General features: G+C 41.3%; 5 protein-coding genes across 5 annotated transcripts; 1 reads left to right on the top strand and 4 right to left on the bottom strand.

Moving 5' to 3' along the window:
* Positions 1-3,038: 3,038 nt before the first annotated feature.
* On the bottom strand, positions 3,039-6,713 carry LOC129760869 (DNA-dependent protein kinase catalytic subunit-like; the record flags this gene model as incomplete). Its single annotated transcript, XM_055758548.1, has 4 exons — positions 6,539-6,713; positions 5,880-6,021; positions 5,131-5,814; positions 3,039-5,064 (listed from the first exon to the last, which is right to left on the bottom strand). Coding segments are annotated over exons 2-4 (2,849 nt in total), but the record flags the coding sequence as incomplete, so codon positions are not given.
* Positions 6,714-8,685: 1,972 nt separating this feature from the next.
* Positions 8,686-12,571, top strand: LOC129760871 (conserved oligomeric Golgi complex subunit 3). The gene is made up of 6 exons (XM_055758551.1): positions 8,686-8,942; positions 9,003-9,809; positions 10,331-10,494; positions 10,757-10,896; positions 10,965-12,043; positions 12,110-12,571. Exons 1-6 carry the CDS (start codon positions 8,778-8,780, stop codon positions 12,479-12,481), a joined length of 2,727 nt encoding a protein of 908 aa, XP_055614526.1. The 5' UTR covers positions 8,686-8,777; the 3' UTR covers positions 12,482-12,571.
* On the bottom strand, positions 10,723-15,906 carry LOC129760872 (putative GTP-binding protein 6). The gene has a single exon (XM_055758552.1). It carries the CDS (start codon positions 15,904-15,906, stop codon positions 14,332-14,334), a length of 1,575 nt encoding a protein of 524 aa, XP_055614527.1. The 3' UTR covers positions 10,723-14,331.
* Positions 15,907-15,911: 5 nt separating this feature from the next.
* Positions 15,912-16,576, bottom strand: LOC129760873 (transmembrane protein 141). Its single transcript, XM_055758553.1, has 2 exons — positions 16,306-16,576; positions 15,912-16,159 (listed from the first exon to the last, which is right to left on the bottom strand). The coding sequence occupies exons 1-2, from the start codon at positions 16,418-16,420 to the stop codon at positions 15,912-15,914; spliced, it is 363 nt and encodes a 120-aa protein (XP_055614528.1). The 5' UTR covers positions 16,421-16,576.
* A 2,931-nt stretch (positions 16,577-19,507) lies between these two features.
* LOC129760870 (UMP-CMP kinase-like) lies at positions 19,508-21,978 on the bottom strand. The gene is made up of 2 exons (XM_055758549.1): positions 21,282-21,978; positions 19,508-20,561 (listed from the first exon to the last, which is right to left on the bottom strand). Exons 1-2 carry the CDS (start codon positions 21,783-21,785, stop codon positions 20,217-20,219), a joined length of 849 nt encoding a protein of 282 aa, XP_055614524.1. The 5' UTR covers positions 21,786-21,978; the 3' UTR covers positions 19,508-20,216.
* Positions 21,979-25,000: the final 3,022 nt, after the last annotated feature.

Genomic DNA, 25,000 nt, shown 5'->3' on the forward strand with positions numbered 1-25,000 from the left:
CGTAATTTCCGACTATTTTCTCGGGAACAAGACAATCGCTCAGGTTGAACATTTGAAAGACATTTTTTCTAATTTTTGACCAACAAGGCTGGATTTCAGGATTCACACCAATTATATAGCAGTTACTGTTTTTAGCTCATCTACACAATAATATTTAAAATTTGAAGTAGAAATCCAGCTTCATGATTTAGGTTAAAAAATCCACGCTGAATGTAAAAGTTTGGTTATTTCAATGGTAATTGATTATGGATTATCACTACAATTTTGAAATAGTTTCAACATTCAGAAATTGACTCTTTATGCAATATGTTTTTATTTAATTCAATCATTATAGAAAAAAAATTAAAATATTGAGAACATGAAGAAAAAAATCGACTTTTCACCTTTTTCATAAATAATTCGTTACAAATTAGTTACTTTTTCTTTAGATTCAGTTCCAATAAAGCTCATAACATATCTACTAGACTTTTATAAGAGCTTGACACTCAAGAAAAAACAAATGAAAATGAAGTTTCAAAAGCTTCATAACTAAAAATATAATTTTGATTATCTTATTTTAGAATTAAATTTATATTTTTAAATTGAAGAGTTTTAATAAGAATTTATAATAATTCAATACTTTCGAACAACGATTCAGCAAAATATTTCATAAAAATAATGAAATATTCAGTTTTTAATTCATAGCAATTATTAAAAAACACTTTTTTCAAATAATTGTTTTGGAATCATTGCAAAATGAGAATCATTAAAATTTTTGGTGAGTGTCTTACCCGGATATGAAGATTCCCATTAAAATATTGTGGATTACTTGAAGATTTTTTTTTTACAATTTGCTTCCAAGACAATGTGTGTTTAATTTTCATTTGTGAAATGACATTTATATCGTTAAATTATTTAAAGAATTTTTAAAGTTATAATTTTTTAACTGCAAAATGTTTAATTACGAAAATTATCGTTTTTTCAACACTTTTTTATGGTGAACATCTATGATTCGCAGATTGTTTTATAAAAAGATATCGAAATAAGTATAATGAGGAAATTTGTAAATAGTTTTCACTATTTTTCTTTAATTTCAAATTTTTCAAATTTCAAACCTACAAGTATACAAACCTACTAAATACAAGACTTATTTGCAACTGCAAACACCCCCCCCCCCCCTCCCCCCCTTCCTCCATGCACCACTATGTTTCTCAAAATTAACCTTTTTTCCGCCAGATATTTACGATCCTTCTTATTGACTGATTTTTGAAAATTTGGAAAATCACCCCCCCCAAGAGCCAACTCTAGGACCGCCCCTGCGATGAGCCACTCGAGTGGGGTAGGAAGACATCACCGGTCAGGATTCGTCTGAGTTGCAAGCGTTAAAGACGCGTTCGTGTGCAGTCACGGGCGCGAGTCTAGGATAAGCTGCCCTCGATTCGGCACACGGCGGGCAAAAAGCCTAGGGTTGCCAGCCCCAAAGTTGCAAGCCCAAGGAAGAAGGAAGACCGGACCACGGTCGGAGTAGAATGTCCTTTCGGCGGGGAGCATCTGAGAAGTGTCTTCTGCGTATGCCGAGCTGTTAGGTACGTCGTGAACGTTGTGTGGGACACCTCCACCGCCGCGTAGTATCTCAGTAGAACGCGCTCCCTACGACGGAAACTGCGGGGATAAGACTTGACCTTCTTCGCAGTCGAACTCGTAGGGGGAAGAGTATTTACGCCGCGAAATATTCTCGAGTAGGGTGACTTCACGTCGTCGGCGGGTGAGTCACTCGAATCGGTTTAGGAAGACGTCTTCGCCGGGAATCATCCGAGTAGTTTTGTAAAGCCCCGTACGTGTGCTGTGACAGACGCAAGTATAGGATAAGCTGCTCTCGATTCGGCACACGGACGGGCAAAGTGCAGAGGGCCTCGAGCCAAACCAAGCGGAGCCAAGATCTCGAGTCGTTAGAGGAGAGGTCATTGGTCTCTTGCAATGGTCTCGAACAGAGGCGGAGCGCACGATAGTCGTGGAGCGAGCCTCGAGTTAGGAGTAAAGGGCGGGTCGTCAGAGTAGAGGTCCTTAGACTTGAATTGTAACAAGAGGCAGGGTATATATGCTGGAGTTTTGACTTGAATTTGAGTTAACCGATTTGCGCTTAAACGCGGACTTGATCTCCCATCTCGGGTACAGCCTTCGATGCAGGTCCGGATAGGAATTATGACCAGAGGCCCCAGATGGACTTTATGACGTAGGGGTACTTAGTATCATGAGTCGACTCTGGACCCAGAGTAGCATACTGGGGGACGCGGTGGCTCGCCGTGCCTTGGAATGCAATCCGTAAAAAGGATTTACCACCTGGGTGATCAACTTATAAAAAAAAAAGATTGGCACACAGAGTTTCGAAGTGTATTTCACGTCATCCTCCAGGTATCATTCCGAGAAAGCCGGACCTGACCGGACTAGTCGAAAGGAGAAGGGCATGAATGTATTAACGCAATGCAGGAGCATTCAGAGGTCATAATGGCTCGGTGGAACACCAAGACGAATTGCCACAAGCCTGGCCTCAACAATATAGTCTATTGATCTCAAACAAATATCAATTTTTGAATAAATTTGGTTTTTGTTTTATTTTTATTGCAGGAACTAACCAAACTAACTTGCATTTACCTTTCAAATCAGTGAATGGGAAAACGTTATTATTTACTATTTCCCTAGTGAAAGCGAAAAAGATAAAATTTACCTTTTCGATAAAAAAATTGTAAAATTCACCGAGAAAGGTGGGTGGAAAAAATCACCTCGCTTCTCGGCAAATTTTACCTTTTTTTTTATTTTCCGTGTACGATCCGAGAATTTATTGGGAGATCTTGGAACTGGGATTTCTAGCTAGAAGTCACTGAATTTATTATGACAGGTCTTCGGACCCTTAGAGGATTCTAAAAGCAACAAGGCAAAAGGTGGTCGTTTAGCGAATCCGAGGTAACTTTCCTTCGCTTGTTTCTTCTCTTTCAGCGAATCATGTGTCAATTTCGAAATAAGTTCTACAAGAAAACAAACATAAAGCATATACTACTCACCACAACTTGGTCATCCGATCCTGGTACCCGATGCCGATGATGTACAGCACCAGCGCGTGTAACAGTTCACAGGCAGCAACCTTGGTCTTGCGATCACTGGATCCAACAGCCAAACTACAAACCCTGGCTATGATCGTGTCCAATTTAATAATGGGACGCATCCCTACACGGGCCAGTAGCTGTAACGTAATGCTACTGTTCGAGTCAAGGTCCCACAACACCAGAGGCCTATCTGCTGTGGTGGAGTTGTTGTCCCTGTTTTGAACCATCTGAATGCACAGGCTTGGCTCGAGTTCGCCCAGGAAAAGCAGGATTCGCAGTTGGAACTTCAAAAGTTCGCTTTCCGAGCTCTCGAGCGCGTGCTGTAGTTTTATCTTCTCAATTTTACTGGCGCTTAGCTGTACACTTCGTTTGCGTTGAAACTTGACTAAGCGAGCGTTCGTTGGAACGGCTTGGGTTGAGTCGTTGGTTTGTAGATACGTGTCGAATAGGGGTAGCGTTCGGGCAATTAGACTTTCGCGGTGTTCCCTGGAAATAGGTGAATCGTAGGCCGACACTTGCTGCAGACAGGAGAGGACTGCGTTAGCTAGCGAGAGTATTCCTTTGCCTAGCTGAAGCGAGATGCGAAAAATGTCCATCAGTTCCTGGGAATTCTCCAGGAAACTTTCTAGGAGAATTACTGGTGCCCCTAGGATGAAACGTAGACAGGTGATTTGAAGTTCACCGGTGGAATGTCGGGCTTTGGCGATTTGTAGTTCCAGATAGTAGACGAGAAGATTGATTGTGGAGGCTTTGGTGAAAGATGGTTCCATTGGGTTGCTTTTGAAATATTGCAGCTGATTAGCAAGGTACATGCCTAAATCGATCAATTTTACTAGTCCACTAACCAGAGGGTATTTGAGAGACTTTCGTATCATGTAGTCGAAAAAGAGGGGTATCCAATCTTCGAAATATTCACGAATGGTCGTATTGTATCTAAATAAATCCTGGTATAGGTCCACCAAATTGAAGAAAATGTGGAAATCTTTCGGTTTCACTGGAACTAAATCGATGTTTGGGTCGCAAAAGAACATTTCGTGGTCTTCGCCTGTTGCATCCTTGATCGTTCTTTTCCGCGTTTCGAGATTAATCTTGTCCAACAAGAGGAACAAGTTGTTCACTAGGTGATCGTAGATAGTTTTTATCAGCGGACTTCTGTCTGAGTGAAAACTGCTTCCAGGTGATAGAATTCCTTTCCATAAGGGTAGATAGTGTTTGTACGTAATGTAGTCCTTCCAATTAGAGGTTTCATCAGCATCTTGGTTTACATCAATAACCAAAGTGTGGGAACAGGTCCAAATTAAACCGCGTAGTACAACTTTGTCCAACAAACTGTTCAAAACCGTCCCGCCTAGTTTGCTTAAGTTTTCAAATGTTTTCATAAGCGAATTAACGATCAACTCGTGGTACGTACTACTAAGATAGTGAAAATCTTTGATCAACCCGATGATAATATTCTGCAGGGAAACTATTTGAACTCCGGTCAGTTCCTTGACATGGCTCATGATGTCCGACAGAGCCTGTACAAAATCCGGCAAGTGTTCCAGCAAATCCGAGTTCTTATTCTCGACTAGATAAACATACTCAGTACGCTGCATCACCAACAGAAGGACCTCGTTCATGAACTCTTCGCTCATCAGCCGACTACAGGGCCCGGCCATCGATCCGAAACCCCGAATAGCGATTCGCACCTCGAACGGTTTCGAACTCGAAGCCAGTAGAATGGTTCGAAAATACTTCATGAAGTAGTTTAGGACTGCAACGCGACTTTGACGATCATCTTCAGTCGATGAAGATTGCTCTGCGCGGTTTACCAACTGTTGAGCGATTTCTTTGTGGAACGAATGTAGGGTGTAGATGCCAACTTTGCGATCCTCCAGGTTGGAACGAATCCATTTGGTTGTGAGGATTGTTTGCCAATAGGTGTACTCGGAGTATAAGAAGTTTGAGAACAGCGGTGCGTGACGTTCCAGTAGCAGCATAGCATCTTTAAAAATAAAATAAAAACTTTAAAAATCATGTTTAATAAAACAGGTGTTTTAGTAGAACTTACTTCTGAAAGCCAGCCGTTCCTTAACGGCCTCGTCCCAGTCCGAAAGCTTTTTAATCAGCACATAAATTCTCTCCCGCCACTGCTGATTCTGTGGCTGCTGACTGCTTCCCTCGCAGGCGCCATCATCGGCTGTAGTCGGAGCAAAATTGACCAAGAAATAATTCAATCCTTGCAAGGCTCCCGCCAGTGAAACCAGCGAAGGGTAGTTTTTCTCCAGAAGCTGTCCCTCGGCCACTGCCATAATGGTGGTCAAAATCAGCCTTTGCCTCGACTCGGAAACACATTCCGGATAATCCCTAGCCAACAAACCGACCAGTTCAAACAGAGCCTGCTGAAATCGATTGGTCAATTTGCGTTGCTCGAATACGGCCAAAAGTTCCCCTAGTAGATGACTTATATCGCAATCTTCATCGAGACATTTGTACAACAGTAGGTCCTGAACCAGGGCCGTGGCCAATTCCCTTTCTCGGGCACTGGCAGACGAAGACTGAATGAATCGAACACATTCCTTCAAGACTTTCTGTGCCGACTTCCTAACCAGTTTCTCGTGTTTCTGCACCAACTTCCGGTACAGTTCGAATAAGTCTTCGTTAGCTTTCTGGAATCGACCGGCAGCTTTGAGCGAGCGTTGCATGAAAGCCAGCGTTCCGTTTTGACTGTTGAAAATAGTGTCCAGGTAGTATTCTGGAAGAAGGAATCAAACGTCAGTGTCGGTTTATGGGATTATTTTTAAGCTAAAGTTAAAGCACCTGCTTCAGCTGGATTAAGTTGTTCGGATCCCAATACCAGATCCGAGATGGCCTGAACGTAGTCTCTGGCTCTGGCTCCATGCTGGGTATCAAGACACCCTTTCATCGAGGATAGGTATTTTTCCAAATCGGTTGACATTTTCTGTAAATTATTTTTAAAACCATACAATTTTAAACTGAATTATTATAGAAATAGAAATCATTATAAAATATCGGATTTCGGAGATGACCTTGGAGCTGAAATTTGTCTTCTTCTTCTTCTTCTTTCTTCTAGTCGCCGATGCTATTTATAGCACGACTCGGAACTGCTTTATCGGCAAGCTCCTCTTAATGGTCCAGTTACTGAGACTATATTGACCAGCGGTATTCATTTATACTCCGGGGAGTTTACAATCATTTTTATACTCCGTAGAGTTTACAAATTTTTCATGTTCTTGTGTTGTATTACATTTTCTTGTGTTCGTTTTTATGTCCGTAGACGTACAAAGTTTTTTCCTTAACCTAAAATTGGGGGGCAGTGGGATTCGATCCCTCAAAGTCTGACTTACCAGTCAAACGCCCTAGACAATTGCGCCAGGCACCCACCCCCTGAAATTTGTCAATCCTCATGAATGTTTCTGCCAACTTTCCATTTGAATCCTTTTCGATTTTGAGCTTACCTTAAAAAATTGTCAGCAAACTAGTTCTCCAACAAAATGTGACGATATTCACGCAACAATAGAATAAAACACTTGCGAAACAAATCGTGTAATCAAGAAAAAACACGAAATCAGAAACAACAAATTGCGCGCCCGGCTGTGTTCAACCAAAACAAACAACGAAATAAAAAGCCGGCTTCCATTTTTTTCGATTTTGAATTTTGCATTGACAAGCCCTGAGCGTGGAACTTCAAAGTTTTCAAAGTCAGTGGTTCCAAAATTGTTTTAATTTGTTTGAGAACTTTTTTCCAAATCTAATTGCCTACATCAAATAAATATATTTTTCGTACTGATTGTCTGCAGGATTGGGAAATATGGGCGTCCTCAAATTAATTCAAAGATACGATAATCAAAACGATTTTAATTAAACCAATTACATTAACAAATTTCAGCTTTGATCTTCAAAATTCATACCTAACATAAATTAATTTGATACAAAAAATATTTTCTTCTTTCAAAGACATGTTTTTTGAAAATTTGATTAGAATTTCCTTTGAGTGGAATTCCTGGAATTTGCCCAGATATTGGGTTGAAAATTTTGAAATCGAATATCCGGGTTTTGCCGACTTTTTTTAATTAGTACTTTCGGCTAGTGAACCTTCATATAAGAGAAGCGACATCTGATCCCTCTTATAATGAAATCAAGCGTGAGTTTTCAAAAGGACGTATGTAACATCAGACAAAATCTGAGAAAAAGGAGGGACAAAATTATGTTAATATAAATAAATGCTATTTAAAGCTGTTTGATCTAGAATCAAGCTTTATCATGGCAGCTGTAGGAAAAACAATAATGTTTTAATTATAGGTTTGAGCATACTGGATTTTTTGCTGTTTCCTAGTGAATTTGTAAAAAAAATATTTTACACCGTATTGTTGAGTTTTTTTTTCACATACGCCATAATGATTCGTCGTTGTGACAGTTTAATATTTACATACACCCTTTATGATTCGTCGCTTGGACAAATTGTTTTCATTATGCGTCAAATCAGATACGTCGGTTTTTTCACATCATTGCAGATGCGTCAGTTTTAAAATAATAATTATTTTAAAACTGACGCATCTGCAATGATGTGAAAAAACCGACGTATCTGATTTGACGCATACGACGGTTTGCTGCGATCCTATCTGCTGTGTGTGCGATATTATTTGTTTTGACAGATGCGTCGTTTTACCAAAAAGAGGTGTAAAGAAGAATTTCGAAAACACTGAGAAAAGATGACATAGGTCGTTTGTATATTTTTTTAGCTAACGGCATATTATTATTTTTTTTGTACAAACAGTTAATTCATACAGAAGAAAATAAAATTTACTATACCGTGCAAACAGTAACTCAATTTGTTTACTTTTGCGACATACGTCCTTTTGAAAACTCACGCTTGAAATATGTGGCAACATCGCCGAAATCTTGGACAAAAAAATTCCCAGCACTGTTTTCTGGCTCGATGTTCAAGCTCTAAAGTGAACGTTCCTTCAATGCAACAAAACGACATTGAACTCGATGTCCGAAGGATCGCGATAAACGGTATGAATGACTTGAATTTCGTTAATAATCAGTTAGTTTTTTAACTAGAAACACGATTCACCAAAGCATTAAAAAAAATTACACCTAATCATAAATTCATATGACCAGCTAAAAATTATCTGTTTGAACTATAACAACAATCGCAATACCTTCCTTGGTTGAGTTTTCAATAAGAAAGGTAAAAGCTCTGCGACAAAATGCTCGGATCGATTGGAATCGATTTTGACAGTTCTTTTACTCGATTGGAATTTTGTGTTTCAGATGTCACTTCTCTTATATACAGGTTCACTACTTTCGGCAATAAACCTGGAATGAAATGCAATACAATACATTTCACAAAACTTAGCATTTAATAATATAAACAGAATAAATTTGTTAGGTGGATTGAAGATGAGTCATATTTTAAAGATTTTGAATATTGAAGATATTATGAAGATTGACCAAATGAAAATCTTGATATAATTAGTTCACTGTTGAAAAAGTGAAACAAAAATATTTAAAAAAAACTCTTAATTTTTCGACCTTTATTTTTTCGACCAGTCGCACCGTTACCTCTGTTTGAATGTTTTGATGATGGCGATGTAAACAAACGAGAGACAGAAAAAAATCGGATTGTGTCGTGGCTCTTTTCGTGTTTCTTACCATTTTTACAGGTTTTACGCCGAATAAAACGCCCTAATGGACGACGTTGCGGTGTTAAAAAGTGAAAATGCCAACCTCCGGAAGATACAGGCCAAATTGCTCCAATGGGAACAGAAAGACAACGCCCTGGCACCGCTCAGTTCCGGGCAGGTGGAGTTCTTGAATCGCCTCTCGGAGCAGCTAGCCGGGAGTGGTTCGGTGGTAAGCTTCGCTGTTAAATTTCAAATTTTCTTCTGAATACCTAACGATTTTTTTTTGTAGAAAAATGACGAAGAACCGCAAAACACCACATTCGAGTTGAAAACATCCCTGGATGAGTTCAAGCAGTCCAACAATGTGATCGAATCGACTCAAGACTTCTTGTCCTGGTACAACACCATCGATTCGGAGATTCTGGAACACTTCGACGACGTCTATCTAGATTATTACGAACAGCTGCGGGAGCGCTCATCCGAATGTGATAAGCTGCTCGGCGAAATCGACGTGTCCCTTGAATCATTACAAAAACTAACGGGCGAATACAACTTCGTGTCGGAGAAAACCTCATCCCTTCACCAAGCTAGTGAAAATTTGCTTCAAGACCAAACCAAGCTTAACGAAATCGGTGAAGACATTCGGAAGCGTTTGAAGTTCTTCTCCCAGGCCGAAAGTATTTCCCAAAGACTTCAGAATCCGACATTTTCTGTCTCGAATGACACATTCGTGGACATCCTGAACACGATCGACGAATGCCTTGAGTACATGCGATCGAATCCAAGCTTCAGCGAGGCCGCCAGCTACAGTATCAAGTATCGAAATTGTCTCTCAAAAGCCACCCAAATGATGAAAAACTACGTGGAAAACATTCTAACCAATGCAACGGGGCAAATTGTTGGTCCGAATCGAGCTGCAGGGGGTCCGGAGCAGGGATCGGAAGCTGCCTTTGCCCTGTACTACGGGAAGTTTCAAGCTTCGGCTCCGAAAGTTAAGAGGATTACGGCGACGATTGAGGAACGGCTGGAAAGAAGCGGAGAGTATGAGCAGCTTTTGGCCGCCTTGCATCAGCAATTTTTGGCTCAGAGAGCAACGGTGAGTTGGACATTAGTTTTTTGAATACTTAATTTGAAGTTGTAATCGGAAATTTAAATTGGAAATGTTAATCTAAAATCTGAATTTTAAAATTTGAATCTGAATCAGAGTTATGAATTCTACATAACAAATCTGAATATGAGATTTATCCATCTAAGACAGATGGATTCGCCTTGAATCATGAAATCCGAATTTGAAAGTTGAATTTGAAATCTGAATCTCAAATTTGAATATGAATTTAAAATTTGAATCCAAAAACTGAATCTGAATTCTGAGTTTGGAATCTGACTCTGACTCTGAAATCTGGAGTCTTAATCTGAAATCTTATTCTGAAATCTCAATCTGAATCTGATATCGGAACGCGGAGAAATCCGGAATTTGGATCCCAAATTGATATTTTAAATTAAAAAAAAATTAAATCTGAATCTCAAATTGCAATCCGAAATCAACATTTGCAATTGAAATCTTTATCGGATTCTAAGTTTAAAATTTATCTGATCCTCAAATTCGTATATTTTCAGATAATGAGCTCCGGTGTAGATCAAGCCATCCGGGATCTGAGCAAGAAGCACAAGGGCGATCACTGTGCCCTGGTCCGGTCGGCCTGTGCCTTCATGGTTCACGTGTGTCAGGACGAACATCGGCTCTTTTTCCAATTTTTCGCCCATCCGAGCAATCAACTGACGTGAGTGTTTTCGGTGGTTTTTATTTCGATTTTTTAAATTTTATGAAGAGATTAATCACCGTAATTTATGTTTGTTACTTTAATTTATCGGCCTTATCGGTGAAAAGTGATTTCCTTTTTAGTAGGGACATCTAAAGATTATGAAATTTTATAGATGGGTTAGAGGAAATGAAAGATGGTGAAAATGAGCGGGTAGAATTTATTTAGAAGCATTATCATCACATATCAATTTTTTGTTTTTTTTTTTTTAATTTATGCCTAGAGCTTACATGGAAGGCCTGTGCACAATTCTTTATGACATTCTGAGACCGTTCATTATTCGAATCGATCATTTGGAGACGTTGGCCGAAATCTGTAGCATTCTGAGGGTGGAGATGCTTGAAGAACATGTCAATTACAATCGTAAGTTGTTAAGTTGTTATTTTATTTAAACAAAAATTCGCTTGAATTCAATGAAAACATATTTTCAGCTGATTCCCTGGAAGCCTTCGCCAAAATAATCTACCAACTTCTACAGGACGTTCAGGAACGAATAGGTTTTCGGGCCCAGAACTACCTTGAGTCAGACATTCTCAACTATCGACCTTCTGCGGGGGATTTGGCTTATCCAGAGAAGCTGGAAATGATGGAAAGTATTGCCCTATCTCTTCAAGAAAACTACTTGAGACGAGCAGACTCTCGAAGTTCGATGGTTTCGATCGCTTCTCTAGCTTCCCAGGAGGTCGAAAGTATCAACCAGCAAGCCATCCAGGCCGAGCAACAACAGCAAGTCAGTAAATCGCGGACCGGTAATTCACCCGCTGATCTACACGGCATGTGGTATCCCACGGTTCGGAGGACCCTGGTATGCCTTTCTCGGTTGTACCGTTGCATCGATCGGGCCATTTTCCAGAGCCTTTCGCAGCAAGCCTTAACCTACTGTATCCAGAGTGTTTCGGCTGCAGCGGCTCAAATTGCTCAGCGCAAATCTTCCATCGATGGGGAACTGTTCGAGATTAAACATTTGCTAATCCTTCGGGAGCAAATTGCTCCATTTCGGGTTGATTTTACGGTCAAGGAAACCAGTTTGGATTTTAGCAAAGTTAAGACGGCTGCCTATGAACTACTTCAAAAGCGGAAGCAACTATTTGCCTTGGGTTCCAACAATGCTCTCCTGGAATTTCTTCTGGATGGAACTCCACAAGTGAAAGAACAACTACTGGACTCCCGAAAAGATGTCGACCGGCAGTTGAAGATGGTCTGTGAGGCATTTATCAAGGATGCGACCAGGCAATTGGTCGGTCCGATTCTCAACTTTTTGGAAACTGCCCAAGCCCATTTGAAACAAAGTTCAACGAATTCTGCAGTTTCTTCAACGAGCCCTGGAGTAACTCCGGCTGCCATCGGTATGGTTCTGCGAATGGCTGCCTTCGCCGCTCCTCAGCAGATCAGTTCCCTGATCCAGGAAAGCATTCGCAACATCAAAACTAAGCTGGGAGCGCTTCAGCGGTCTATGCAACTGTATCTCTCCAATAAGGACACCGAATTCATTCTGTTTCGACCGATTCGGGTAAGCTCCAACTTTTAGAATTAAAAAGACACTTATCTCAATTTAACAATCCTAAAAATCTTCCAGAACAACATCATTGGGTCGTTCGTGAAGCTGGAACAGCTGTTAGCCACCAATTCGTACAGTAAGGACGACCTAACCATCGTTAGTTGTCCGTCGGCGGAGCAAATCTCGGTTCTCCTGTCCAGTGTCAATCTCAGTGGCCCTGGGGATAAACCTCTGGAGATGTCCTCGTCAACTGTGGCGGTTCAAAGGAAGATCAGCTCTTCCTCGACGGGCAGCGGTGGAGGAAAATCGACGCAACTGGAAAAGAAGGTAAGCTTTGACAGTGGCGCCAATACGGTGGTACAGATTGATGATTCCTTGGCCGTTGTCAACGAAGACGTCCCCAAACCTAAGGTTGAAGATGTTGAGGAAAGTGTTGAACAAACTGCGTAGTAAGATTTATCTTTATTCAATTATTTAAGTATCGAATTGTGGGACATTATTCAACAGATGCAATAACATTTTATCGTTGATGATCGTTAACAATGGGCTGGGTGTAAGTTGATTTGTCCGAACGTCCTTACGTTTTCACTGTTTGTGGTTTAAGGTGGAAAGGAGGTACGTTGAACAGCTAGAGTCCCGAGCCTCGGAATTGCCGACAGACGGAGCAGTCAAAGAACAGTGGTGTGGAATCAAGAATGCCTTTATCACGACGAGCCATGGTACTCTCGGTAAAGTTTGTGGAAGAAGAAGTGAATGGATGTCGGATGAAACTTGGAGGATGGGCGATGATCGGAGAAAGGCGAAAGTCGGAATTGAGCAGGCAGGCGCAGGCGCAGACAGCGGTCGCTTACGATATGCGGAGCTGGAAAAGGCAGTTCAACGAGCATGAAGACGAGACACGAGAGCCTGGACAAACTCCTTAGCCTAAGAGGGAGAAAAACCCGCCGCCAGTGGAGATATTCGATTGCTTTATGACATTTCTAAGGCGGCTTAATTTTGGAAGGAGTTCAAGGTGACAAAAAAGTCCGGTCCCACTTTTTTCTGGTCGCCTGTAGCATCTCTCTGGTGCCATCTATATGTCAAATGAAAGAGCTAACTTTGCTGCCCAAAGTGTCAGAGTTTCGTTTCTGTGCAGTTTGCTTACATTGAGTTGTGATCCATGGCAGAGTTAAGAGCAGCTGTTATCGCTGCTCGGTTGGCGCGCAGATGACGAGATTATTTTTTCAGACGAGATGCTATTCGTATTGGAGCAAACAGTCAGCCGCCAAAATGATCGAGCTTGGAGTGTGAGCCTCCAGCAAGCTCCTGCGGACAAGCTGAACGTTTCCCTGTTCCGAAATAAGATGTCAGTTTTGCTTCCAGCAAGATGGTGCCACATCCCACACCGCAAAGGTTGTTCAGGCGTGGTGTGAGAAAAACTTGACCGTTTTCATTTCGAAGAATGAATGGCCTCCGTCGTCTCCGGATCTGAATTCACTAGAATATTTCGTGTGGGGTACATGATGTCGAAGCTGAACGACTATGAAATAACAAATTTGGAGCAATTCAAGCGAGTTATCATGAAAATCTGGGACGAGATGCCGATGGAGCACGTGTGCGCCGCTTGCGACGACTTTCCGAGAAGCCTGAAGCTGGTTCGATCAGAGATAGGTGGTGTAATTCTGAGATATCGTCTGTGAAGTATCTTTATGAGTTAAAGCCAGATTCAGATTTTCTTCTTATTCTTTGAAATATTGAGATTTTCCTGTGTGACCGGACATTTTTGTCACCCTGTAGTGCTAGAATGCCGCTAAACGACCGAGCTCGGAAGCGCTTTCGCTGGCAAAGTGATCCTGAACAGTATCCAGGAGAAAATCGACGCTACACTCCGACTTCAACAAGCTGGATTCCGATCCGGACGATCATGTGTGGACCACATCACAACGCTACGAATAATACTGGAACAAATCTACGAACTCCAGGACTCTCTTCTGCTAGCGGCGCCGGACCCTTAGATCAGATTAGAATGTCGACGGCAGAAGGCTTCTAGCCAAAAATTGAACGGAATTTTGTTCTAAGTGTCATGTCAGTATAGTAAGAGGTGTTAGGGTCCACCATATCAGAGTTCTTGCGAAGTCGATCAATTTTGTGAAACAACCTCGATAGAAGTGTCATTCGACTCTCAACTGGTCTTAAAAGTTTAAGCGTTCGAAAACAATGAATCAGTCTCTTCTTTTTCAGAAGTTGTCAGGATATCTTTTCAAAGAAAAAACGATTGTCTTAACATTTAAATCTAAAGTAACCATTTTACAAAACATCCATCACTTATCACGTTTAAGCTTAACAAAATGGTACCGAAATTGTTGCAGCTTTGCCTCGGTAATAACGGCTTGGACCAGCATCCGTTGGCTGTTCTCCGGGTCGGCGGCCGTATCGGTAACGGCTGAATTTTTGTACAGCCAAGCCACCTCGGCACCACCCATCGGGACCCGAATAAGCAACTTCTGGCGTCTGGTGAGGTGTAGAATTTTCCGTTCGATTTCTTCTAGCAGACTATTGATGCCCAGTTGGGTTTTGGAGGAAACTAGGAGTAGATTGTCTTTCTGTTCTTGGGATATACGGTTGTGGTCCTGAAGGAGATCGACTTTGTTCCCTACGTTTATAATGTTGTCGAGGGGTTTTCGGTGGACGTTGTTAGATGTTGTTTTCATCAGAGATTTTAGGGTGGATTCAACGTGTCGCTTTTGCTCTAGATAGTTTTGGTGCGACACATCCTGAACGTGGATTATAAGATCTGCGAACATGGCATCCTCGAGGGTTGCTACGAAGCATTCGATGAGTCCTGTGGGGATGTCGGACATGAAACCAACCGTGTCCATGAATAGGACTTCTAGTTTACAGGGAAGGAAACCTGCGTGGGCTGTTACGTCCAAGGTTGCGAAGAGTTGATTTTTGGGTTGTAAACTTTTCTCTTCGGTTAGCGCTTTGATGAGAGAAGTCTTTCCGGCGTTGGTGTAACCGACAACTGCAACAATGGGGTAGGATTTTTGTTTCCGTTTGTTCCTCAGCAGCTCTCGGTGAGAGCGTATTGAAGCAAGTTCATTTTTGAGCTTTCGTTCTCGTTGGCGAAGCATTTGCTTCTGCGATTCGGATAGAAAAATTCGAGGCGACTTAGCTTCCGAAGATTCTTGATCCTTCATCTGGGCCCAGATATAAGGAATTTCAGCCATTGCAACTTGCATTTTGGCTTCGTTGCTTATGGCGTGTAATCTAAGAATTTGAATAACTATCGAGTAACGATCCATGACAGGTAGCTTGAAGTGGTTTTCCAACAAATGCCTCTGACCAAAGGTCAGTGTTCCTTTGCTAACAAAAACGCATGTTATCAATTTTCCGCTGGATTCCAAGTTTCTAATCGTTGTCTTCAGTTCCTCCAACTTGCCTGTTCCAAAAAGTTGTCGCTTGTCCAACGATTCCAAAGGAACTGTTATACTGTGCTCTACCGTCCATTTTGGAAGCGAGCGAACCAGTGCTTCCGCTTCCTGTAACTGATGGCTAGGATCGACTTCAATCTTTTTGGGACCCCACTTAACGTAAGGTTGAATCACGACCACGTGGTGTTCGTTTAGTAATCGTTTCTGAACGTGCATCACGCTGTTGGCCACAGCATCGTACTCTCCATCTTCCAACAACAACGAGTTACTTGCATCTTCCTCGCCGCCTTCATCTTCTCTACTGGCAGCAGGTTTAAACTTCCCTTTAAAACCTTTGTATTTACTAGAATCTGTGTACTTATTCCTAACGTTTACAGCACCCGATAAAAATTCTGCTGCAGGGTACCATTTTGACGCGCTTCTCCATAAAACAGGAGCTAGACGCCGAATCAAATGTGCCATCGTTTTTAAGATGACTTCCCTTCCACTGTTCCACTTCCTCCACCCGTCTCTTCACTCGCTTGTCCGTTCTCCGATAAAGCTGTATATTTGTCTTCAGCGGCCATCCAGGCCGCCTGACACGCTTTGGTCCGATCCGAGGTAACCTTGTATGAGGCACCAACTGCCACTAGTGAAGAAATTAAGATTCCCGTTTTTTGCTGATAGGGTAGGTGCTTGGAGAGCAGCTTCTGCAGGAAATAGGTTGCCGAAAAGCCTTGAATTAAAAAAAAAATATTTAAAAAAACATTAGAATCGAGAACCATTTGATTAGGATTCTTTGAGATCGAAATTAGCTTTAATGTGAATGAATCAAATACAGTTGTTTACACAATAGACAAATTCAAATTTTATTCATCTTACCCAAAGTGAACGACGCCAATCCTGTGAACAGAGACCGGGTCATGCATTCGAGGTAGGAACCGAAACCCGGATGTTTTTCCCGCTGTTCTTCCTTAACCCGGCGGATATCGATCATGGCAAAATATGTAACACGGCTTCTGGTTGTTAGTTTTATATCAATTTTACAGGTGAAATTATAGTAACAAAACTGGTTATTTACGAGACGTGATGTAATACCGTTAAGCCCGTACAGAACATACCTGAACAGCTGGGAAAAGAAACGATGCGGCACGGCGGGCACGGCACTCTTGCTGTGGGCGGTGGGGTTTGTTTACGTTTTGTTGATTTCGAGATGCACTTTTCAAAACGACGAAAGACAACCACGTGCTAACACTGTAAGAAAAAAGAACTCAATGGTGCGTTTATCATAGGCCTCAGTAAAAAAATGAGATGATGTATTGCAGGGATGAGCAACCCGCGGCCGTCGAAACTTTTTTTTACTTACTTAACTTAATGGTCCCGCGTTGATCCTCCGGTGCATAGGGCCGTGGTAAAAGACCTCCACTGTTTACGATCCGGAGCCAGCGTCTTCACCTGGTCCCAGGTTTCGATGTCTTTCCTGATACCACCATCAGGCGTTATTTGGCTAATAAGATACTGGAAGCACACCACTTTCTCAACTTGTTGCCCAGCTACCACGAAATTCGAAAGATTTACTGTGTTGATTTCTATCGACTTGGCCTTTCCTACATTCATTTTGAGACCTGCTGCATAGGAGCTTTCGGTGAGGTCGTCGAGTTTGCTCTGCATGTCTTGTTGTCTTGGAGCGAGCAAAACAATATAGTCTGCCAGGTCAAGGTCCTTTAGCAGCTTCATTGTAGAGGGATTCCACGGCAATCCTTTGGTTTGGTCTACTACAGTTAATCGATCCAGTCAAGATCTCATCCATTACGATGAGATAAAGCAGCGGTGATAAAATACATCCTTGTCTCACTCCAGCAGGGATACCGGGATTGGTTCGGACAAGACACCATCGTGCAAGACGAAAAATGCCTCGTACTGTGCTTCGATTAGATGGACTAGTTTCTCTGGGACTCCTCTTCGCCTTAGAGCCGCCCAGATATTTTCAAGGTTAAGTCGGTCGAATGCTTTTTCGAAATCAACGAACACCAGCATAAGTGAGTTCTGGAATTCGTTGATTTGTTCCAGTATTATTCGTAGCGTTGTGATGTGGTCCACACATGATCGTTCGGATCGGAATCCAGCTTGTTGCCGTCGGAGTGTAGCGTCGATTTTCTCCTGGATCCTGTTCAGAATCAATTTGCAGAGTACTTTGAGGGGTGTACAGATTAACATCATTTCTCGCGTGAGCTTTCATTACGTCGAATGAAACAGAAACACCGAACCGAGAAAAACGCTTCTGAAATTTGAAGAGTGTTTTTCAAATCCTATTGTTATTCCTTCGCCGATAACCCTTCAAAAAATACGCAATATTCATGGAAACTAATGGCGTTTTTTTTTTTTGATTCCGGATTTGGCTCTAGAACCGTCAGAATAAAAAAGCAAGTTTCGGGTTTCGAGTTATTCCATACGTAGGTGTGCGTGAGAACGAGCGCAATGTTTACATGCAGCTGTCATTTTGTTCTCCCTTCTGGATTTCTTCATTCGGTTCTTCACATCCGGATTGCCGTTTTTTGTGTCCGGATTGCACTGGACTGCAGATAGTACGATTTTGCTTGGCTGAGAGGTTCAAAATCGCGGCAATAATCATTTGCCCGTTCATTATTTCAACTGTTTTGTTTTCAGCCAAAAACAGCTGTTTAATGTTTTGACAACAACGTTGAGAGTATTGGTGAATTTCTCGCAAAACTGACTTTTTTCTCAGGGCGACTCCGTCCGTTTTTCGAGCAAACCTAGGTTGCCTCTTCCTCTAGAGAAATAAATGAGCACGATGACAGCAGTTAGAACGAACCTAGGTTGCCCCTAGTTTGCCTCCAGGTGAAAAAAAATACGGTATAAATTTTGACCGTATCACCTTTTACATGTAGGTTCACTAGTGAAACGTATCTGAGAATTACGTTCAGTGTAGGAAAACTAAATAAAAACAAAATTGGTAACGGTCAAAAAAGAGAAGAGAGAAGAAAAGATCGGCCGTTATGCGTGGACAAAATTGTCCAGCTTGCGCGTTTCTCCGTACCGTCGGACGGAACTTGTGTTCTAAATCCGGGACCGCGCCGGTAGAAGAAAGTTTGGTTCCCAAAAGTAATGCGGGTAAGAGTGTCGCGTTGTGAACGTAATAAGTTAAATCACGCGTTTCGAATTTTGAGATTAAATTCGCGTGTGGAAGTGCGGGTGCGTCCGAGTCCAAAAATCGAAATTTGAATAATCGAAGTCTTGAGTCGTTCTCTCGGCGTAACATCAGGAGAAGATCACCAACCAGAAAAATGTGGAGACGGGAAATATTCCGACGAAAATATCACCGGGCAGCGTAAACGGCATAATTCACTGAAGAGAAGACCCCTCCGCAGCTAAAGGATCTCGTGGTAACTCGGAAACAAGTCTGACACCATTCCAAAAAGGTAAGAAGACAGCGTTTTAATTTTCCCACTTAATTAAGTATATGAATTTTGCGGTAGCCGTTGACTGAAGCTAATAAATGTAGACAAGCTCTACGATCCGTCGGGAATAGAAAAATTTGAAGGTTACTTCCCCACTCTTGACACCCCAGCGAAGTTTTGAATCCTACCGAATTCGTAGCGAACACCTGTTCTGTAGGACAGTCTTCCAGCATTCTAGCCACATGTCCTGCCCAGCGTATCCGGCCAGCCTTAACCACCTTCTGTATACTAAGTTCTCCGTCGAGTCGCGCTAGCTCGTGGTAATCTTTCACCTCCACACTCCGTTCTTCTGCACGCCGCCAAAGATGGTTCTTAACACTCGTCGCTCGAATACTCCCACTATCTAATCGAATGTCAACTCCTGCCGGAATAATATTGTGTTGAAACCAGAGATGAGTTCTATCATGGATTCACCTCGTTGAGATTCAGCTAGGTCAAAGCTTTCCAGTAGATCCTAACCCTAACCGTATCACATTGTATATTTGAAAAAATAATCTTTACCAATTTTCACTTCTGATATTCTTTCTTCAAGAATAACCGATATTCTGAAATAAAAATTGCAACTGTGACTGTCATCAATATTTAAAAAAAAAACTACAACGGAATACATTTAACTGCACGTGCTCTGTGTGCAACTTTATTTGACTATTTAATTGTATCGAACATTTATCTTTCCCGTTGCTGGTGAATAGAGTGAAGTTTTTTTTTTATTTAGAACAGCAAATTTTTACTTTAATTCTTCATTAAACTTATGACCGGCATGCTATTCGGTGCAAATTTTAATTCAAAAGAACCCTCACGTTTTTCTTGACTTACGTTTTTACCAACTAATGACAGCTTGCTTTTGTTTTATTTTTTAATATATTTACTTACTTAAAACAAACCATCACACAACACCGATTCGATTAGAAGTAGGTTAAAGAGGTGCATTTTGTAGACTGCTTTTTTCTATGCTAACTGTTAATTTTGCGGGATAGAAAAAGGGGCACTATTGTTTGACATTATTGTGTAACGTTTATCGGTAATACTTAACTGCAGTCGCTGGTACCTTGCTATAATAATGGTTAGTATTTTTGTTTCTGTTTCTTGCGTATCAAAGTCTAACATTCATAAATACTCGATTGCAAATGCTTGTGACCAAGCTTAAGTTTTACGGGAAGGAAACTTGCGATTGGCTTTGTTCTGTTTTTTTTTGCTTCAAGTGCGACGATACAATTTGGATATTGGTTTATCGGAATGGCTGCGCTCCGCTTGGGCGTCCGCCAGCGTAATTGTGACTATTGTGATTTCTCTTTCTAAGCTTATAGTTAAAGTTTAGTTGTTTCCCTCGAATGCGACTTTGACTTTTTCGAAGACCTCATCCGGCCCGGCTACGGCATCGATCGTCTTGACCAGATCCTGCTTCCGGTAGTGATCCACGATGGGCATCGTGTCGTTGATGTAGGTGTTGAAACGTTTCTTCAGACTCTCCAGGTTGTCGTCCGATCGGCCACTGCTCTCGCCGCGCTTCAGACAGCGCTGGATGCACTGGTCCTCGGTACACTCGAAGAACAGCACAAACAGTAGCTGCACCTTTTCGGACATCTTGCTGTTCCAGCCCTGCAGATTGTCCTCGTTCCGGGGGAAGCCATCGATCAGGAATTTGTCGTTGCCGGTGCTCTGTGAGGGAGACATTTTCAAAACATTATTTACCAAATCTACAATGTCATCGATGTGGAATTAACAATCTCGTAATGGAACACTTTAATTTGTAAAATTTCATGAAGATAAAAACAATGAAGGCTGACACAAATCATCGAAAAAGACAGATTTGTAAACAGTGAGCACATTATCACTGAATTGTATTTGCCTTTTATCCGATTTTTCTCCAAAAAATAAGTCGAAAAACTCTAATTGATTAGAACGTCGAATAACAGCAACCTTCTAATAATAATCACCCCACGCTTTGTTGCTGATAGTACATCATGACACACGCAACAACGCAACGTATTAGATAATCCCCACATCAGAGACCTTGAGCTCCAAATTCTAAACGTCTGATCAACCCCGTTCTATTAATACTCTTCAATAAATTTACCAATCATAGCAGAGGATTGAGAATGGCTTCAGTCGACCCTGCCGGTCATCTGCTATATAGGGTTAAAAAAAGTTCTTTGCCTTATCAGCAATCCCACGATGCGTTCCACGGTCAGGGACAATTCTCTGCTCGGATGAAATCATTTTTCTACTTAATTGTATTATGCAAGCCCACTCCCCTTTTCCCTTATCAGTAGAGTTTAATAGTCGTTTTGCTTGACTCCTACTGGGGGAAAACAATCACAAAATGTGACGGCGGCGGCACAACATTGAATCTTCCCATAAATCCCTCTGTGAACTTACCTCCTTGGTTTTGTTCATGGCATTCTCCAGCAGGGCACAGGTAATCTCTACCGGAACAATGCGCCCATTCTTGATGTTGTCCTCGATAAGGGCCCCGTATTCGGAACCTTCCCGTTTGCGTTCTTCCCGCAGCAGATCCCCGGCCGAAAGGTGTGTAAACCCGAAGTGTTCCACAATTTTTTCGCACTGGGTTCCCTTGCCCGCACCGGGAGCTCCCAGGACGAAAACAATCTTCGGTTTGCTTGAATCACCGCTCATTTTGACAACAAAGCTTCTACTCTGCCTACTACCGCTGTTCTGGACCGAGACCGGATGAGACCAATTTCCACGCCACCAAAGTTTAGTTGCCGTCGTCGTACGCCTAGCAGCAGCTGCACCAACACCAGTGCGAAATCCGTGATACTTATTGGCAAAAATTGATGACGATGATGACGGACAGCAGCAGAACTGTTTGCCGGTTGCGCCACTTACTAGAATCGTTCGAAGTAGGCCAGCGTTAGTCATAGACCGGGGGCGCGTGGACTTTTAGATGGTGTCCAAACTCAATTAGCACACGGTGCCACACACAGTGATATAACGATTGAAGTCACGGGGAAAAATCGAAGAAAAACTCACTGCGCTTCCTTGAGATTGTGGGGGAGGTGACACACCGCGTTTGCTCACAGTCTGCTGCTGATACTGCTGCTTGCGAAAGATTTAATGAGAAAACAACACCAAAACGCAACCGTTGATGACACATCACATATCCCAGGGGAGGGCTTCGTTTGGGAGTGGTCTATTGCCATTTGCCGTTTTTTTGGTTTGCCTAGATCGAGGCGTTTAAATTTAACTTGACCGGTATTCGTCGTAGGTGGCAATAAGAAGGCAAAATTTCAGCTCAGTCCGACTATTTAGGGAAGAATGCCACCTAGTGGTAAATTCCTGGCAAAAAAAAAAAAAATAAAATCAGTCCGACTTGATTTAGGGGTGCCTCAAAGAGCTCAAAGTAACGATTGTTTTATCCTGAAAAATCACCAAAGGTAGCGTAGGACCAGAAGAATTAGAGGAAATCGGAATTTCTATTTTGATGCCAAATAACTTAAAAATGCATGAAACGTCGAGATCTGGTGTTATCTCGAATAGAATTTGTTGGTAAAAAATTTGTCATTTTTTTGGTAAAAAAATTGTTGTTTTTCCCAACCCCGTCTTTAGACGGGGTTTACCTACTTAACTTCATTTTTCTTTCCAAAAGTCAACCATTTTTCTCTCTCCAAAGTCAATCCAGAATGCTTGTAACTCTCAGACCTATCTATCTAGATGAACACATGACGACACATGAACCAAGAATTTCAGAAGCTACCAAAATGATATTTAAAAAAAAATAGGTTCATTTCCAGTTTTCTCATGTTTTTAACTAAGCTAAGCGGCTGTAGCTTTTGACAACCGCTTTTCAAATATTTATTATTAGTATAGACTGTTCAACTAACATGTTTTCTAACATTCTGCGCATAAAGTAAGTTAAAATAATGATTGGCTATGGTTTTATGTAATTCAAGTAATCCCTGTTGGTTTTTAGATAAGCTTCCCAGAACTTTTTAGGAATAAATAATGCCCGGGCAAATCCGGCCATTTTTACCCAACAACCTACCAATATCCGTTTATTGTGTTTGAAAGTTTTCAACCCAAAAACCGGGCAATATTCGGGCAAATCCGACCAAGGTTATCGAAATCTGTATTTCTGAGAAAAAAAATCTGACTCTTTTTGATTTTGCTAAAAAAACCTGGTAAAAAATAACAAAAATTATGTAAATAATAAAAAAAGTTTTCCATTTCAGTGTTTTTTTTGTGGCTATTGTTGTTTTATTTTTGTAATTTTATTATTTTTGTAAAAAAAATTTATAAATTTTTGTAATCTTATTATCTATATATATAAAAATGAATTTCTGTCTGTCTGTCTGTCTGTCTGTTCCCTATAGACTCAGAAACTACTGAACCGATTTGCGTGAAACTTGGCAGGTGAGGGTATTGGAGGCCGGGGAAGGTTCCTATTATGGTCTGAGACCCCTCCCCCTACCAGGAAGGGGGGGAGGGGCCTCCCAAACAAAAGCCATTTTTTTTGCATAACTCGAGAACCCATCAAGCAAATGGTATCAAATTTGGCATGGGGTGGTATTTGGGAACGAGGAATATTTCTATGAATACAAGGTACCCCTCCCTCCTCTCAGTGGGGTGATAGGAAGGGGGGAGGGGGGCTATCTTACAATTTTTCATATAACTCGAAAACTAATCAAGTAATTGGAACCAAATTTGGCACCGGAGGGTATTTGGATACGAAAAATATTTCAAAGATTATTTGAGACCCCTCCCTCTTTCCAGTATAAAGGGGGAGGGTCCTCTTTCATATTTTTTTCCATAACTCAAAAACTATTAAAGCTAATGGAACCAAATTTGGCATGGGAGGGTATTTGGATACGAAAAAAATATCTATGATTATTTGAGACTCCTCCCTCTTTCCAGTAGGGAGATATAAAGGAGGGAGGGGGCCTCTTTTATAATTTTTTACATAACTCAAAAACTAATTAAGCAAATGGAACCAAATTTGGCATGGGCGGGTATTTGGGAACGTGACATGTTCTAATGATTGTTTGAGACCCCTTCCTTCTTCCAGCGGGGAGAAAGGAAAGAGGGAGGGGAGTTTCATACAATTTTTACTGCATAACTCAAGAACTACAACAGCAAATGGAACCAAATTTGGCATGGAACGAAATTTGGGTACGAGAAATGCTACTATGAATATTTGGAATCCCTCACTCCTTCAAAGATGTGGATGAAAAGGGGGGGGGGGAGGAGTGGTCTCTATTACAGTTTTCAGTATAACTGGAGAGTTGATGGAGCAAATTGAACCATATTTGACATGTGAGGGTTTTTGGTTACGAGAAATGTTTCTATTATAAATTTAAGCCCTAACTTTTTTTCAGTGGAAAGATATAAGGGGGGCTTCCATACAATTTTTTTGCATAATTCGAGAATTAATTGAGCAAATGAAACTAAATTTGGCATCAAAAAGAATTTGAGTACGAGAAATACTTTTTCTTTGTGAAGCAATTACTTTCTTGCAGTAGGATGATAGAATTGGGAATATAGGAAGGGAAGAGAAAGCTTACATTTAATTTTTTTAAATTAAATCCGAGAAATGGACAAAACTTAACATGGAAAATCATTTTGCTATGATTCTCTGAATATCTGACACACCATCCTCCTTTCAGTGAGTAGGTACATAGGAGGAGGGAGTTGAGCCCAATACACTTTTGTTAGCATAAGTTCTCAATTTATGCAAACAAAACCAACAAATGGAAATAAATATGGCATGGAAAGGTATTTGGTTACGAGATATGTTTCTACGAATGTTGTAGACCCTTACGCTTTACAGTGTAGAGAGGGGAAGAAAGAAGGGGCTCCTTTTAAATTATGTTGTAAAGCTTAAAAACTTATCAACCAATTAAGTTATAATTGATATAAGAGGATTTTTGGACACGAAAAAATGGGTATGATTATTAAAGATCACGACCTCCATTCAGCAAGGGATGAAGGGAAAGACAGGGGGGCTCTTTTATCAGTTTAGCATAAATCCAGAGCATATCAAGCAAAAACAACCCTATTTTATAATTTAGATGGTTTGCGTACGATTAATTTGAGACCCTCCAGACAGATCAAAATTATCAGATCTTTTACGCAAATTT

This window comes from Uranotaenia lowii, unplaced genomic scaffold (assembly GCF_029784155.1).
Source record: "Uranotaenia lowii strain MFRU-FL unplaced genomic scaffold, ASM2978415v1 HiC_scaffold_795, whole genome shotgun sequence".
Classification (NCBI taxonomy): Eukaryota; Metazoa; Arthropoda; class Insecta; order Diptera; family Culicidae; genus Uranotaenia; species Uranotaenia lowii.